Genomic DNA, 17702 nt, shown 5'->3' on the forward strand with positions numbered 1-17702 from the left:
CAATGATGACTAAGGCAAATGAAGTGTACATGTACTGTATTAGAACAAAACAGTTTTGTTTTATTTGCAAAATACTACACCACTTCAGAAATAAAGAAAACAAAATCTGCTACAAAAGTATGATTTATGACTCCCTTTATTTGCAACCAGCTGCATAAGTTTAAATTCTTTTTAGTGAAAAAGTCTAAAAGTCTAGCATACTGTACAGTGCTGTTCTTAACGTTTCCTTCCCGTCCAAGCTAACAAGGGATCCTTCATGTCTTCATCTTCATATTTGTATTTAAATAGTCATTTTCAACAAACAGCAGTATTGTGTAACCAAAAAAAAAAAAGAAAAAGCATGTAGAAGCATACCATAGTGTAACATACTTTCTTGTTTCGAAATCACTCCAAAAGTCAGTACCATTAAAGCCTTGAACATAAAACTAATCATTCAGATCCAAAAAATGTACAAAAAGGCACATTATATCCCAGTGCTTCTGTACTGTGAAATTCAAGTGTAACTGAGCGCGTTCGATACCAACGATCCCAATGGTGACAGTCCACCAATGTCCCGGTCCCCTCTGCTCCAAACCCGGACAAAAGCCTATAACCTAAGCCTTCAACAAGCATATGTATGCGCAGACTACAACAATAAGCCTAGGTTGGTTGTTTTTGAAAAACAAAACAAAAACAAAACTCATACTCATTTTAATTTTTTGTACTTTTCTGTCAAATCCTCCTTCACTCTGTCAGAGAACATCAGTGTATCAGAAGCTGTCCACGTCCCATCAACAGGGGGGGAAAAAAACAACACCAAGATCCTCTTTCCTTTTCTTCACCGTTCGTCTTCATTCTTCCACCTCTGTGAGGGGGGCTGCAATGCGCCCTAGTCGTCACTTCCGCCATACATGTCTGCCAGTTTTCTGAAGCGAGGGCCCCAGTCGTTGAGGTAATCGTAGTCCTGGTCGCCCCCGCTGCTAGACGAGTTGAGGGAGCTTAGGGAGCCGGCGGTGGAGCCACTTCCCTCGTAGTCAAACACCAGCAGGGAATCGTAGGGAGGGGCGGTGGGATCGTTGTCCGCTGCCTTAAGTCCCTGGACACAAGGAAATACAGAAACATGGTTAGGTGAGCAGACTGGAGGCAGCGTGTAAAAGTACACCAACGTTGCCGGCCAGGAATAATGGATAACAACAACACATCACTACCCCGCCCTGCTCTTGCACAACCCCAAAAGTATAATGTATTCTGGGCTCCAACAGCGGGGTTTTCCCCTCTGCACACATGTTCAGGATATCAGGTCCTTGTCCAGATTAGTCAGGCTCTAATGTTCCTGTGAGTTTCCACGGCATTTTGGTTGGGATTCTCCCGATGTTTCTGGGATGGAGGATTATACATTGCCTGATCAAAAGCCAAGAAAAAGCATGACCAGCCGCCTCAGATCTCTGGAATCCTCTCCCCCTAATGAGGCAACCCCTTCCCACCCCTCTGAAACCCCCTACCACCACCACTGCCCTCCCCAGACCATCTATCCACGAGCCGACACTTTGTAATCTAGTGTCTGGGTGGCAGTCATTTTTCATTTTATTTCACCTTCCACTTTCTACTGCTATCTAGAACTAGGGGTGGCCATTTTACTGACGTAGAAATAAAAGGAGAGAATGTGTGTGGGTGTGAACATGTCCTTAGGTGAGTGTGTGCATACGTGCGCGGCTGCGGGCATGATGGGGGTGCATGTGTGTGTGCGTGTGCTTGTGGTTTGTGGAGGTGGCGGTGTATCCATTTTGAAGATTGTGCTTAACATTCCCAGAAGCCCTCATAGCGTCATAAGAGGTCCTTATGGATTGGTATTGATTTCCCAGCCCATTCCTTAACGGGACTCAGGAGACTTGATGGATTGCTAATCTAGCAGTGGAGATGTGCTCTGGCCATGAAGCACTCTGGATGTGAGCCTGGTCCCGCTCTCTCTCTCTCTTATCGCAGCAACTGAGGACATCTAACAAATAATAACTGAATTAGAAGAAACTGTGCAACGAAACACAGAGAGAGGAGAGCCCAGCTCATTGGGAACATGTCAGAGATTTATAGGGGCCTCTGGCCTGTCATTATAGAAGTGCAATGGCCTCAAATGAAAAGATGGATTGTAACAAAGTGCCTGGGCACTTAGTGATTATTTTCTACTTGTTAGCCCTCGTTAAATGTTTGCTCAGGGCTGTGGTGCTGATAATTTGGTGTGAAATATGACAGATGGATCGTTCATTACAATTATAGTCATCATTGCTCTGCTGGTTATAGTCATCTCCGTCTAGAACCCAACGCGGCGCCCCACTAGCAGTCTTATGAGGTTAGTCAATCATAGAGCCCCTCCATGCTAATTCCATTAATACAGAGTTATTCACTGTACTGGAAACAATGCCCCTCTTAGTCCAATAGTGAAATGTTCTCAGTTCAGGGGATTTGCTCATCACTCTCTGTCCGACAGAGACAATGGAGATCTGTGATCAAATTGACTAAGATCCATGTTTAAAAACGCCCGTGCCATTGGAAACCAGGGACCACATACAGTACAGTAGTCGAGTAACCAATCCATCACTTCATTTTCACATCGCTCCCTTCGCATGTGTGTGTGTGTGTGTGTGTGTGTGTGTGTGTGTGTGTGTGTGTGTGTGTGTGTGTGTGTGTGTGTGTGTGTGCGTGCGCGCGTGTGTGTCCCCTCAGTGTCTTACATCTAAGATGTGTACATGTCATGGCAGGCTGGGCCAATATGCCAGACATTACCCCCCTCAGTGAAAAGTGAAAACAGAATATAGGTTGAATAATAGGAGCTTTGTTGGACCCTCTGAAAGGTTAAATTCCTGGCCGGATTTGCGACCCACGCTTAATTTTTCTTTTATCCCTCCTATTTAATTAGGAGCCAAAGGCTCCTTACCTATGGGGTTGTACACACTGCATGCACAATCAGACCCCCCCCCCCCAGTCTCACACACAGTGGTGTCACAAGGGGAGGAAAAGTGGGACTGAGTTACTAGGGCCCAAGGTGGAGGGGTTTTAATTATTTTATATACTTTAGCTATTGAAAAATAGCAGATATACAAGCTCACAGCACCGCACCGCAAGCTTGTAGATCTGCTATTTTTGAAAAAGTTGTGAAAATGTGTGCAAATCTTTGAATATACTGTATGTATTTTAAGCGAACATTTGTAACTCAAATTTGATTCTGGGGGGGTCCCCTGGAACTAAATATTTTGAGACGGGGGTCCGTGGCCAAATACATATTTTGGGGGTCCTTCACATGAAAAAAGTTTGAGCACCACTGACATAGAAACATTTTAAAAAACCTTAGAAGGATTTGAAATATTCAAAGACTTGCACAAGTTTTCACAATAAAAAAAAAATAGCAGATCTACAAGCTCTCAGCGCGGCACTCGGTACAAAATAATTGAAGTGAATCCTTGTACCCAGGGCCCAGAATTTGGTGCGACACCCCCTGCTCGCACAGTCTCCGCTTTCTCTGGAGGCCTGCCAGAGCCATGATTGTTCAGGTCAAATTCCAGCTCCCTGTAAGCCGCAGATTCACCATGACTGAGCTTTAGCGATGTTCAAATCTGGGATTTCACACAGGCCGTCATTTGGGGGCCGTAATGCCGATTTCTGGATCGGGACACAGGAACTACAAGCCCCCCCCCCCCCCCAACCAACACGCACAGTTCTTGTGAGAAGGAAAAGAAATGACACAGCGGGAGGAGAGTCACTCCCTTATGCTATGCACCTGGTTCTTTACAGAGCAGTGTAAAGACACTCAGCCTCTCTCAATATCGAGGTGGTATGACATGTGTATAAAGCCTCTATCAAAGTCCAAGGTGAAGAGCTATCGCCTCACAGCGTTGTAGTTTTCTAAACTGAAGCTGGTCATATCGTCTCTGTCGGGTGGAAACCTCATATGTCCATTTAACACATTTTTAAGTGATAGCTAGAAAACTACACGGCGGTGAGGTGATAGCTCTTCACCTTGGTCTATGATAGAGGCTTTACAGTACTGTATGTGCATTCAAGACACTAAGCGAGGAAGGTAGTTACAGAGTGTGTGTGTGTGTGTGTGTATGTGTGTGTGTGTGTGTGTGTGTGCGTGTGTGTGCGTGCGCAGGGGGTGGAGGGTGTTGTGTGAGTGAGAAAGTGTTAGTTCTAATCTGAAAACGTGGCAGCGAGCAGAAAACTGTGAGAGAGCTCCATTTGTAATACTGTGAAACTCTTGTCTGTTGGACTTGGAGCTGGTGAAAAATACATGACCGTCCTTTTCATTTTACATTCTCCCATCTTGCTGGAGTCAATGATGGCCTGGGGCAAGCCAGGGTGCATTGAGCGGTGGGCGTCTATGGTAAGCCCATATTTCTCTCATCCCTTCTTTCTATGCTGTCACATCTACTACTCTCTCCTTTATGGAGAGGAACAAGTGGGAAAACAATTATATCCAACTCAATTACAGTAGCATCATGTAATTGTCTGACATTACACATGTATTTATCTGGATAGATAAAAGTCATATTAGAAATGACAATAAAAAAATTTACTAAAATGTAATAATTGTTTGAATAGAGGTAAACAAACAACCGCAAGATATTAAACTTGTTTCATATAAACCAAATAGTAAATTTAGATTATCATTCAATTTCAAAATGGTATGCTAAACTGAAAAACTCACCCACACATGGATTAGAAAAATGTGTTTTGAAAGCATTTCTATTTTCTGGAATTGCTTAGACAAACGTGTATCTTAAGATTTTCACATCCATTTATGATGATTGATATTTGTTCCATTAAACAATATATTTCATTTGATTTTCACGCGCACGCACGCACGCACGCACGCACGTGAAAATCGAACAGATTTGAGATAAAGACAAAAGACTGCTTGGTTTCTTCTCCAAACAGTTCCTGAACAGTCTCAGAACTCTTTCAAACCTTAAAATAAGCACTGCATATTTTAAATAAACTGCGAACAGTGAAGATGATAGATGTGTGCAGTGCAGTGAAGTGTTTATTTAATTTAAAATTTGTAACACATTTCAAATTAATCGCATGAGTTTAGAAACGCAAAACCTTTTTTTGTTGCCCACCCGTACATCACAGGCATGCAGTATAGGATGGCTGTTGCCTGGGTTTTTACCTCATTGATGAAGTCGCCGATATCTCCCGGGTGTGGAGCCGCTGACCTCATGGGGTACTGAGGCTCAGGATGGAGAGGTCTCTCATCCATTCGGCGGATCCCCACAGGCTTGATGGCGTCGGGCTCTATCGTGTCTGGCTGCTGGAGCTGGCTGAGGTCGTAATCCTGGGGAGGAAGACGGACAGACAGATGGGGGGTTAGCTTAGCACCGAGCCAATGTGCCTGGAGACCCAAAAACTACTTGATGACAGCAGCTTTTGGATTTATTTATTTTTTTGGCTCGACCAAGAACTACAACGCCTCGAAGAACAGCACCCATATGAATAGAGACGAAAGAACGTGTTCGTATCACGTTGGATTTCTCAAAAAATGCTGCGTTCCAACAAGAGAAAAAAAGTGTATTTAAGTCGGATAAAAGGTTCCAAAGTCAGCACGCAGGGTTTAATTTGAGCAAAGGCTACGGCAGGTGGAGGGGGACTTTAATCTGGTTGTTTCTGAAGCACAGGCTCGGGGGGCGAATTGATGCGTTTAATAAAAATACAGCCAAACATTGAGGGTGTCCAAGCTAGGGAGCAAATCATAAGTCGCAGAGCTTTTCCACTATAGCGAGCTGTGCTGGAGGAAGTGTGTGTTAGCGACTGTTTTGCTCTAATCAGGCCCCAGACACGGGATGGTGGATACGCATAAGCTATGGCTAATCCTATTAACATTACCAAGGCAACCTGAATGGCTTGCAGTTTCCACACAGTCACAGGCAGGGGAAGAGGACGGAGCAGGGAATGAAGTGAAGAGAGAGAGTGAGTAAGAGTAACGCCCGACCTATACGTCATTGCATGATGGAATCGTGTGCGTAAGATAACTGATCTACAAGCTCATCGCGATTTGATGCGCTGTGGGCTTGTAGGTCGGCTATTTTTGGCATGATGAGAGAACGTGAGAGCGACAGAGAAAGACAATATGCAAGAGAATGGGAGACAGCATGTGAGAGAGGAGGAGAGATGAGAGAGAGAGAGAGAGAAATGTACTGTGATGAGGTAGAAGAGTGCAGCTGGGTGAACTAGATGGCATCATGGCCACAGAGCGGACACGATAGAGAAAACGCCATCTAAGAATGGGGACATGTGTGCCTAATAAGCGTGCATGATGGATTGTCTCTCTTTAGAAGAGTTTCGGTAATCCATCCATCCATAATACCCTTCTTCAAAATTGTCTTTGCTCGCTTGCACAAATAAGTACATGTACCTACACTAGTACACACACATGCACATCGCGCGCAAACACACACACACACAGCAGACACTTGGACGTAAAAATAAACATGAGGAAAAAAATAAATATATATAAACCCTATGCTGCCGCGCAAACAACCGAGACATGCAAACAACACGACTGAGCATTGCGGACACTCGACAAACAAACACCTACTCAATTTCACACTAATAAGTATCATCCCAAATCCAAAACAAACACATAGATTATTCATGTGTAATTCGATGTCACGGCCAATGACAGTAACCCTCAGGCTGGCTGCAAAAAGGACAGTGGCCACCACACATCTCTCACACACACACACCCGTGGTCTGTCGTCTCAACTTCACATCAGCCTGACCCCTCTGGGACTTTGTGAGGGGGGGTTCACGACAAGGGTCAGGAGTTAGTGACAGCAGCTGCGACATGGTCTTATAGTGATAGAGTTAACCTGAAATATCTAGCTCTGCTGCCACCCTCATGACATAGCAGTAGCGGACCTGATAGTATTCTTATTATAACTCTATGGCTAGTATTCACATACAGTAACATGTATGCTACAGTATACACATACAGTGACGGACATAGTCAAATTGTCAGTGTTAACTCAAGAATGAAAAGACAGACCTGAATGGACCCTTAATGTCAGAGTTAACTTTACCACTTTAATCTTGCCATCCCTATTTTGGGTAGGCCTATGTAATTATAGGCTGCAAAAAAAAATATATTTTACTGTGTACTGCTGTACCACCTACTGTATGCCTGATCTACATTCAAATACAATACACTATAGCTTACTCCGGTCTGAAAGATAGACCTGAAAAACAAACTGTATAATGAATGAATGAATGAATGAAGAAGTCAATATGTTACACTAAAGAAGCGCTTATTTTTTTCACTTGAATTTAAAATGAGTGTTTGGTTATAAGTGGTCTTGTGGTGCAATTGAAAATTCACAAATGAGAGGGACACCTGCAGTTTATGAATAAATAGGCTGGAAAAAACAACAGCAAAAACAGTGGTAGGTTATTTATTTACAGTTTTTTAAATAAATCAAACGTCCTCTTTTTAGTTTCTCTTTTAAAATCAACACTGTCTAGGGCATGCTTAATTTTACTGTATGGTCATTAAAAGAGCTCCAGGTTGTGAGGATTGATCGCCATCCAGTTGTTTTTCACTCAACAACACGTACAACTTGACATCATTTCTACATGATACAGTATGTCTCTTTCTTTGGGTGAGCGTCGCCTGTGCAGTCACCCACTCTCCTGAGAATGATTGCCCCGCAAACCCAATACAAACACCGCAATGGCAGCAGCAACAAAAATCAAATACTGGCAAAGCGACCAATGGTCTGACACTTCAATTTCCTCCCCAGCGGGAGATAGGGAGAACAGAGGTGGGCATTATAAAGACCACATCGCCAGCAAAGTCAGGCTCATTTTTTTTTTACCCAACACTGACTCCCCGATTCTACGGACGACAAGACCATTTCCTCCTGGCTACCTGCCCTCCTCTGTAGCACTCCAAATGGAAAACTTGTTTTCCTTCGATCAATCTGTTCTCTACTTGCTTCCTTTTTGCCTTTGAGAGGTGTTATATCATAAAACGGTTTTATTTCAACATGTTCCCTTTCACAACAGTTTAGAGATCACCGACTGGGATTTTGTGTGGGTGCATATCCGTCTGTGTGTTTGTGTGTGTGTGTGCGCACACGCTACTGCCTGCCTAATCACCACCAGATGTGTAATAGCTTTGCAGTCATATCGTTACCTTAGACAGAGCTCCATTATTACACCCCAGCAGCTGTCTGTCTCTAAATGACATTAGCTTTCCAATTACAAGTCTCTGAGGCTAATTTAGCCCTGGTCCGGCCTGGGGAAGGGAAGGGCTCTCCCACTCATCTCTCCTGTACCTGAGCTCCATGAGGACTCAGGAACATTTTAGCCAGCAGCAAGAAAATAGCCCATTTGTATGACTATGAAACGATTCCCTCCTGCTAACAAGAGGTCATTATGACAATTGAATTTGAGAGTGTAGTACGTGTGGCAATGAGGCTGGGCTATCAGCATGTCGCTGCTGTCGGGTGGAACCCTTGTATGTCCAAAAATATTAATTAAAATCGATCAATCAATTAAAAAACAAACAAATAAATATGGCGATACAATGTTTTCACCCGACAGTGACGATGGTGTGTGTGCGTGTGCGCGTCCACATGTGCGTTCCACCGTACCTGATCCTCCTCTCCTCCTCCTTCCTCGTCATACTTGAGGATGTTGTCTCTGACGTCGTCCTCGGGATCAATAAGCAGCAGCTTGGCGTGACACTCCTTATCGCGTCGCTTCATCCACACCACAAACAGCAGCACCAGAACTGCAACGAAAGTGACGAGAGCTCACGTTACTAAAGCATGATAACAAGGTACATATTATTTTAGGTAAAACAATCCAATCCAGCGTTTTAGAGATCGGACAGGGACCTGATCAGGGCTATCTTTTTGGTAATCCTGCAATAATCTAGCAGTATCTCGGATGATGTATATCTTTATAATCCGTGTCTGTGAGTTAAGGCCTTATTTATACTTCGAAAATACTAGATCTACCAGCCTGATTTACTGAAAAAAGCAGATCCTACAAGCTCATAAACGCATCACGGATACAAAGTGAGTTTTTTGGTATAAATTGGGCATTAGTGTTGGCACAGCTGATCGGAGGAGGAGGGGGGCACTCACTGAGGAGGATGATGATGCAGAGAAGGATGGCGATGATGGCACCCGTGCCCAGGCCGGCGGCCATTATGTGCTGCTGGTCGGTGCAGTAGCCGTTGATGTCACACTGACACACTTTGATGCGCAGGTAGGACGTGTTGGACATGGGCAGGTTGCCCGAGTCGGTGATGATTATGGGGATCTCGTAGATACCGCTTTCCAGAAAGCCAATCTTCATGCTCACCTGGGCATAGTCACCTGCACACAAACACACACACAGAGAGAGAGAAAGATTGGTACTTCAGCGTTATAAAAAAAGCTTTTAGAAGAATACAATACAGCCATTTAGAGAAAACATTTTCAAACGAGGGGGATTAAGTCAAAACAGTCATTTGTATTGCCGGTGTTCACAATATGATTATGACCTTATTACCACTTTGCAATGAGTATGCGGCATGAGTTCCTACCTATCTAATCCAAAATATGGTCAGGATTTAGATTTGCAGCTTAGAACTCTACTGAATACCTTTTGATAATACCGCTTAGAATAAATTCCCTGCCGCTATAATCCATGTGCCCGTTATCCTATTAAGATACACTCGCTGCGTTATGACTCACGGCATCTAATCGCTAACACACAATACACAAGTCATTTTACTCATATTTGTTCAGAATGAGAATAATCAATTAAAGGCTGTTCCCCAAAGAAACACTTTAATATCATCTGCAGTATGGAAAGCAAGTTATATTTGTACAATGGACATTTATATTTTCTGAAATTGCCAAATATCACTACAGTTTGTGTATGTCCAGACTGCAGCATGAATTAAACGCTAAATTGCAAGAATAATCACAATATTGCAGATGCACCAATCTTTCAATAAGTGAATGCCAGTAATAGGCAACAATTTTCATTACTGCTCATTTTGTTTTCAAAACCAAAGCATGAATATGGACCATGGTTAGATTATTATGATTGGTGACCATTATGTTTAGTTGTTGTCGTGGTCATTTTAAGGTAATATTTAAGCCTTAATTTTAATGAATAAAATGTTATTTTAAACAATCTGTATGGTAGTCTGCTAATACAATTTAACTAGTACATATGCAGTTGTTGTAGGTTGTCTGCCTTCTTTTCTATTGAGAAATGTGTAGGCTGGTTGAGTGATACTGCCTGAAGCTTATAAGTGCAATATCGCCCCTCACCAAGTGGGTGTTCTGTTCTCAGTGGTACAAATGTGTCTCTCTCATGAGCGAGACCCATCACACGGGGATTGCTGGTTTAAATAGTGCTACTAGTTAATAATAAAATCTGTTTCTACGTGCTGCAAAAGTGCTCATGTTATTTGTGTCTTCTCACTTACCACTGAGTCTTGTGATAGTCCAGTTTCTCCTAACGTCTTGTGGCCTGTGGGCCAGCTCGAAGGCAAACGGGCCGGCATTGGGATTCAAGTCTCCATCAAGTGCCGTGATGTTGATGGCATTGGGCTCTGGTTTCTCGCACACTTCTGCCTCCTGGGGGAACACTCGCGGGGCATTGTCGTTGATATCCAGTAGGAAGATCTGAAGAGTGCCTGTGCCAGTTGCTGAGGGTATGCCTGGATACCCGTGGGCACACATAAAGTAAGACAAATAACACATATTTATGAGAACATTGTATAATGCAACACAAAAACACAAAGCAAGATTTTTTTCTCTGGGAACCACATTAAAATAGGGCACTTCAAACAGCTATCGGTTCATGTGGGCGAAGTACTGCATACTGATCTGAGAAGCTAATTTCAAATGGGGAGGGTGAGTCAGAGCGACAGACCGATATTTGGGCAATATCTCACACCCACATCGTGTGTGTGTGTGTGTGTGTGTGTGTGTGTGTGTGTGTGTGTGTGTGTGTGTGTGTGTGTGTACGCCTGAGTATGCATGCGTGAGCGTGTGCGTAAGCACATGCATGTGCCTGAGGAATATCTTCCAGGCGAAGGCCACGGGAGGGGAATACTAAAGGGCATAGAAAGACAGAGCCCACTGTCACCTCCTCTCAGCATCCTCTTCTATGCATTCACTGAGTTAAGAGGCTTTTTTACCATTCGGGCCACGCTCAAAGGAGCTAGTCATCCAATCCTGACCCATTAAGGCTGAGAAACCTCTTTATTGGTGGAGTTTTTAAGCTTATTGGCCTGGGCCATGCTCCGCGGAACAGGGTAAACCTGAACAGAGGTAAATCCTGTCGGTGCGGGAGAGGTGACTACGTCCGCACGCAACACCTTGGTTCTAGGATCGCTACCACATTAACCTTCAACTAAAGCTAGCCAGCGTACCAGACATGCCAAGTGCTTGGCGCAAGAGCTGCCCTTCAAGCATGGATGCCGCTTTTGTGCCTCTGAGGAAAAGAAATCCTCCACAGATTGGGTGCACTGATATAGCAGTGCCTGGTATGAAAGGCAAATAACAAAAGCAGTCTATTTGGTGTGCTGGGTAGAAGAGAGACCTTCAAAAGATTGGCCACAAAGCCACCTTGTGCCGCGTTTACTTTCATAAACACGACTATCTGTTCCTGATGGCGCCAACAATGACAGCCTGCAGTGAAGTGGCACTGCGACAGGCAGGCACATTAAAACAACTAAAACCTACAGTCGGTGCATTAGAGCAGGGGTTTTCAAAGTGGTTGACGGGGCACCCTGGGGTGCCCCGTCCAATATTTGGAATTTATTTGGACACTTATATAAGAATATTTAGTATAATTTTAAACTTGAAGTACAAAGTTATTTTCAGTCAGTTCTATAACCAAAATGGCTGTTATCTCAACGTTTTCCTCGCAACATAATCACTGTCGGGCAGAAACCTCCTATCTCCAAGTTTCAAATGTGTACTTTTGGTAAAGCAAGGCCCTGCTTCATCATACAAGACTGTCGCACAAAAACTAGTGAAAACAGCCGATCTACAAGCACACAACGCCTCGCATCGCAAGGCGTTGTGTGCTTGTAGATCTGCTGTTTTCACTAGTTAAGTACATTTAATATATGATAAATACAAAACGAACGGTTTTGGATATACAAGGTTTCCACCCGACAACGACGATATGCTATAAATATAAGGTGCTGGGAGTGAAAATTATAATGTAGGGGTGCCTCGGATTAAAAAAATATTTATGGGGTGCCCTGAGACAAAAACCCCTGCATTAGAGGGTGCTATTTTTGGACTGTGGTGACGTACCGTTATCTGAGGCCATGAAGGTTGCATTGTACAAATTGTTCTTCACGAAGGGGGACTCTCGGTCTAGAATGGCTATCGTGGTGATTCGGCCAGTGTTGGGGTCTATCTTCAGCCAGTTGGCAGGATCCGTGAGCTTGGAGTATCTGAGGAGAGAAAAGAATTACGATTAAACAAAGGCTCACAATCCTTAGCATGCACTTAAGACTTCAAAACAACATTCAACATTACGGTGAGTTTTCAGCACAGCTTTATCCGTAATACATCCTGAGTAATGAGCATTGCCATGGAAAGGCATAAACACAGACATAAAAGGGACACTATTCTCTGCACCTGGTTTCATGAGCTTCCTTTGAAAATATGCTGTTTCAATTACGCTCCACTGTGCCTCGACACAACGGTCCACCTCCAGTCCTTTCATGAAGTACCTGATGTTTTGCTGCATGAAGCGGTCAGGATCCTGGGCAGTGAAGGTGGTCAGCGTCGACTCCGGAAGCACTCCCTCCTCCAACTTGACCAGCTTGGGGTTGGGGTCGAAGTAGGGGCTCTCGTTGACGTCTATCACCTTGATGGAGACGGTGGCGGTGGACTGGCGAGGCGAGTGGATGCCTCGCGCCAGCGGCACCTCGTTCACCGCCATCACTGTCAGTACATATGTCCTGAATGATTCGTAGTCAATCGGCTGGGGGAAAGATAATAGAGGACGCTGAATGTGACGGAACAAAATGTGATGCAAGATAAACTAAAGAAAATGACACTGTCAAAAATGTCAGTAAGTGACAATCTCTGAAAATATCCATCCAGTGCATTCGGGACATAACACCAAGATAGATTCTCTGCTGCCGAGGGGCTCATGACCCCTACCACAGAAATCAGTATCTGAAGCAAGGTTGATGGTGATATACATGATCATAATCAAGCTCATTATCATTGTGATGATCACCTAAATGAAGCGATGGCATCATTTTGTAATGCAAATTCAAATTGGCTCCAGCGTATGCCAGTGAGCAGATTTCCCATCCTGCTCTTATGAATTCCTTGTGCGCCTCTCTCATCGCTCCCCTCCACAGACAGTGAATGGAAGGTTCCACCCTGCAGCCATCATCAGCATACATCAGTGTACTGACAACACTGATGATAGCTACAGGCTGGAGCGTCTGTACTCTTGTCAACCCCTCATAAAAACTATCTAAATGCCTTTTGGCTTTCGTGGTAATCTTTTTCAGTGCAAACCTGCAGAGCGTTTGCACTCTGAGCATCGTGGTGACTCGCACGGTATGCCTTGAGTGCAGCAAAGGTTTATAACTTTTTTCAGGAGAATGAATCTAATGTTCTCTACAATGCTGTTTTTAGATTCAATTTGTAAATACCAGGTCTCGAGAGAAAGATGCTAGTTTCATTCAGGTTTCCTTTTTCCAAAAAGAAGAAATTTGTTGGATGGAGCTCAACCCCCAGCGGCCGACCACTACACAGCAAATTCCTCAGAGTTAGTTTAACTTGCCAGCATAAAAATGGACCCATAAGGAATGATATTAACATTTTGCTATTTGCACTACCGCAGAAAGGACCATGTATGTTGTATGTACAGTATGTATGAATGTGTATATATGCATGTATGCATGCCATGTATGCATGTCTTAAAACATTTATTGTTATTGATATTTATTTTTCATTTATATTAATTCACGTATAAACTGACCTGCACCACAGCAGCTCAATACAGTATGCGGTGTGGTGCACTAAGCAGCATTATCAACAATGCATCTGGACCTCATACATTCAAGGTGAACATCTCTCAGGGGGGGACGATGCAGGCGTGTGCACTTGGAGAGGCGGTCTTACCTTGACCACGGTTACCAGGCCCTCGTTAGAGGTGGGATCAGTGGGCACGGAGAACCTGCCGGTGGGGTCGCCTCCGGTGATCTTGTAGACGGTGTTCCAGGCCTGCGTGTTGGGCTGGTCTTTGTCAGTCACCGTCAGGTTGGCCACGATGACATTCACCCGGTTCTCTGGTACCTCGCCGAAGAACTGCATGAATAAACCATGTGCGGAGTCAACAGTGAGCTGTTAGTGATACTGCTGGGGCAGCAGAAAGCACACAGAGAGACCCGCTACGCAGCCCCACCAGGTAAATAGATATCTACAGCAACTTATCATGTCATCGTGATCATCTCACACGCTCCCTGCACTGATGGCACAACAATTGCATTAGACATTTCAGTTATTCACAACCGCCATAAGTGCCTCATTCACTCTGATGCACTGCGCCGCTTGCCATCGCAGTGCTTGCATGTGTCAACATTTGGAGCGGGGGGGTTATAACAGCGTACGCATGGCTGGCTGCTGGGATGTTGACGTGGCTCCAAACATGCTAGGCAAGCACAAGTGAATGTGCGAGTGTTGGCTCAGTGTATAGCCACATTAGGGAGGAAGGTGGGGAGGCTTTCAGGTGCTGTGTCAAGGCCTCAAGCCTGATTTATACTATATTGTCACTGTCAAGGCAGAAACCTCGTATCTCCAAGTTTCAAGTGTGTATGTTTTCTTTTGGTAAATTAAAGCCCTTCATCATCCAAAAGTGTCACACAAAAGTAGTGAAAATAGCAGATCTACTAGCACACAACACCTCGCGATGCGAGGTGTTGTGTGCCTGTAGATGCGTCATTTTCACAATTTTGAATCGTTTTTAAAATAATAACAAAAAAAGGAAGGGTTTGGACATACAAGGTTTCCACCCAACAACAGCGATATGTCTTTACCAACCCGGGGGAGAGACAAATAAACAATACAAAAATCGCTAGCCAGTACTCAAAACTATACAAGTATTTTCAGGATACCGATAAAGTATACATCTGTTTCAATATTTGTATTGTCAAGCACAAGATAAGGCATACATTTTCAAATCAGATAAACAGTGCTTCCTTATTTTCTTTAACTAACAGACATACACAAAAAATAAACATACAGTGAAAGAAAACTAACAATTTCAAATGTACATATGGGGTGAATTCTCATAGCTGCTTTTACTTAACGAAATGTATACACTCAAACCCAAATACAGTCAACAAAGCTCCCCACCCCTCCCGCCCAAGGAGTGCTGCCCCCAGTTACACACGATGCGGGACAAGTATAAAGCTGGCATTAGATATGAGTAGCATTCTTACCGTGTCAACAGTGAACTCTGGGGGGTTGTCATTGACGTCAGTGACTTTAATGACTGCGGTGGCAGTGTTGGAGAGCCCATACATGGGGTTACCTTCCATGTCGGTGGCCTGGATGATCAGCGTGTACTGAGGCACTTTCTGCAGGGGAAGAGAAGAACAAAGCCAGACCATTTAAACCAGTGGTTCCCAACCCTTTTAGCTTGTGACCCAAAAGAGAAATTAGACTTTTGCCCGGCACCCAAGCTATTGAAAACAGACGATCTACAAGCTCACAATGCGTCGCTTTGTGAACTTGTAGATTTGCTATATTACTTCTTAAAAATGTGTGTTCTAATTAATGGAATTTATTAGATTTGTCTCTGATTTCTTCATGAAATTAGAGGGGAAAAAAATCATTGAATTTAGTTTTTCATTCATTCATAAAAAAATAACCTTTTTAGGAGTTTTTTGAAAATATTTTGAAATAATAATTCAAAAACAAAAGGTAGGACACAAGAAGTACCGATAAAAATCTGTCTGCGACCCACAAATGGGTCCCGAACCACTGTTTGGGAAACGCTGATTTAAACACACATTTCCAATATCTGATAACATCAGTCCCGTCTCTGGGGAAAAACAACAAAAACAAGACAAAACAAAACCCAATGTCAATCAATCAATGTACAGCTTTCAATTTTGTGGTTCAGAATTCGCTCGCTCGCCTAATTGCGATGACTAATGCCAGCTTTCCCGATAACAAGTTCCCATTTATTCCCCACCGGAGGAGGACTGAGGCGTTATGATTGCACGTGTGAAAGAGACACCTCTGCTCTGTGGAACATCATGAGGCATGATGGGGGATCCGGAGGTAACAAATGACTCCTTTCACATTAAAAGGCACTCAGGTGACGGACCAGTTGCGAGGTAATGAGAACTGGGCAAATTACTTTCACGGTGGCAACTGCCGGACATCTAACAGCGGCCCCAGGGCGGAAGTGATTGAACAGCCACCTAGCCAGATTGCTCTCACCAGAATTACACCAACTGGCTCACGCTTTATATATTTATTTACCTCTTGGCATTTTCTTCCCCCCCCCCTCCCACGCAGCTGTGCAATCCAATTAAATGAGAGTTTATAGTAAAGGAAAGAGAACAAAATAAAAGTGGAAAAAGCCCGGTGTGAAACATTTAGATGCTCAACGATGCAAGTTGCCACCGTGTAATAGTAAATAACTATGAAGTGACGGAGTCTCATTTTTATATATTTTTATGTATAACCAAAGGGAAAATTAATTAATGTCATGGATAGCTGTGCTAATGAGAATATACCCATCATAAAGCCCATCTTTTTAATAGAACTCAAACATATGTGAGAGAGAGAGAGAGAGAGAGAGAGAGAGAGAGAGACAGACAGACAGACAGACAGACAGACAGACAGACAGACAGACAGACAGACAGACAGACAGACAGACAGACAGACAGACAGACAGGCAGGCAGGCAGGCAGGCAGGCAGGCAGGCAGGCAGACAGACAGACAGACAGACAGACAGACAGACAGACAGACAGACAGACAGACAGACAGACAGACAGGCAGGCAGGCAGACAGACAGACAGACAGACAGACAGACAGACAGACAGACAGACAGACAGACAGAGAAACCAACCTCTCTGTCCAGGCCTGCTGCCACTGTAATGATGCCTCCTGTCTTGTTGTTAATGGTGAACATATTAGAGGTTGGGCTCTCAGGGTTCTGGGACAGGATCTTGTAACGCAGCATTCCATTGGCTGTTTTAGGGTCATCTTTGTCAACAGAGGTTACAGTCATAACAAATGTCCCTGAAGGAAAGAATGATACAAATGACATGTAAATAGACAGACAGACACACACACATCAATTTACAATTTAGCAGACGCTTTTAATCCAAAGCAACTTACAATAAGCAGGTAATACATCAATATAATAAGCAAGTTAATATGTCAGTACATCAACAGCAATACAACAAATGCATAGGAATATCAATCTAGAAAAACAACAACATAGGTAGACCACACACCTAAGCAGTAAATAATACTTTTCTAAAACCTAAAACATCCTTTTGTTTCTCAGTCAAGTGCAGTATCACATTTAGCTACCCTTAATGCACTATAGGTTGGCAATGGAGAAGGCATTAGAATTGGAATGGCACTGCAGCGATTGAGTTTCCAGATTTGAAACCTTGGTATTATACACTGCCAGGGTACTTCTCATGAGGTTAC

General features: G+C 43.7%; 1 protein-coding gene across 1 annotated transcript in view; it reads right to left on the reverse strand.

Moving 5' to 3' along the window:
• Window positions 1–17702, reverse strand: part of LOC308286006 (cadherin-2-like) — a 70623-nt gene that overhangs the window by 370 nt on the left and 52551 nt on the right. The window contains exons 7-16 of the mRNA XM_080726963.1: window positions 17110–17282; window positions 15467–15604; window positions 14148–14333; window positions 12734–12987; window positions 12309–12451; window positions 10463–10696; window positions 9123–9356; window positions 8625–8764; window positions 5144–5308; window positions 1–1075 (exon numbers count right to left, since the gene is read on the reverse strand). The exon at window positions 1–1075 is cut by the window's left edge and continues 370 nt beyond it. Coding sequence (XP_080583089.1) covers window positions 869–1075; window positions 5144–5308; window positions 8625–8764; window positions 9123–9356; window positions 10463–10696; window positions 12309–12451; window positions 12734–12987; window positions 14148–14333; window positions 15467–15604; window positions 17110–17282 — 1874 coding nt within the window. The 3' untranslated portion in view covers window positions 1–868. The remainder of the gene's footprint in view (window positions 1076–5143; window positions 5309–8624; window positions 8765–9122; window positions 9357–10462; window positions 10697–12308; window positions 12452–12733; window positions 12988–14147; window positions 14334–15466; window positions 15605–17109; window positions 17283–17702) is intronic.

Source organism: Nannobrachium achirus (genome assembly GCF_963921795.1).
Source record: "Nannobrachium achirus genome assembly, chromosome: 5".
NCBI classification, from domain to species: domain Eukaryota; kingdom Metazoa; phylum Chordata; class Actinopteri; order Myctophiformes; family Myctophidae; genus Nannobrachium; species Nannobrachium achirus.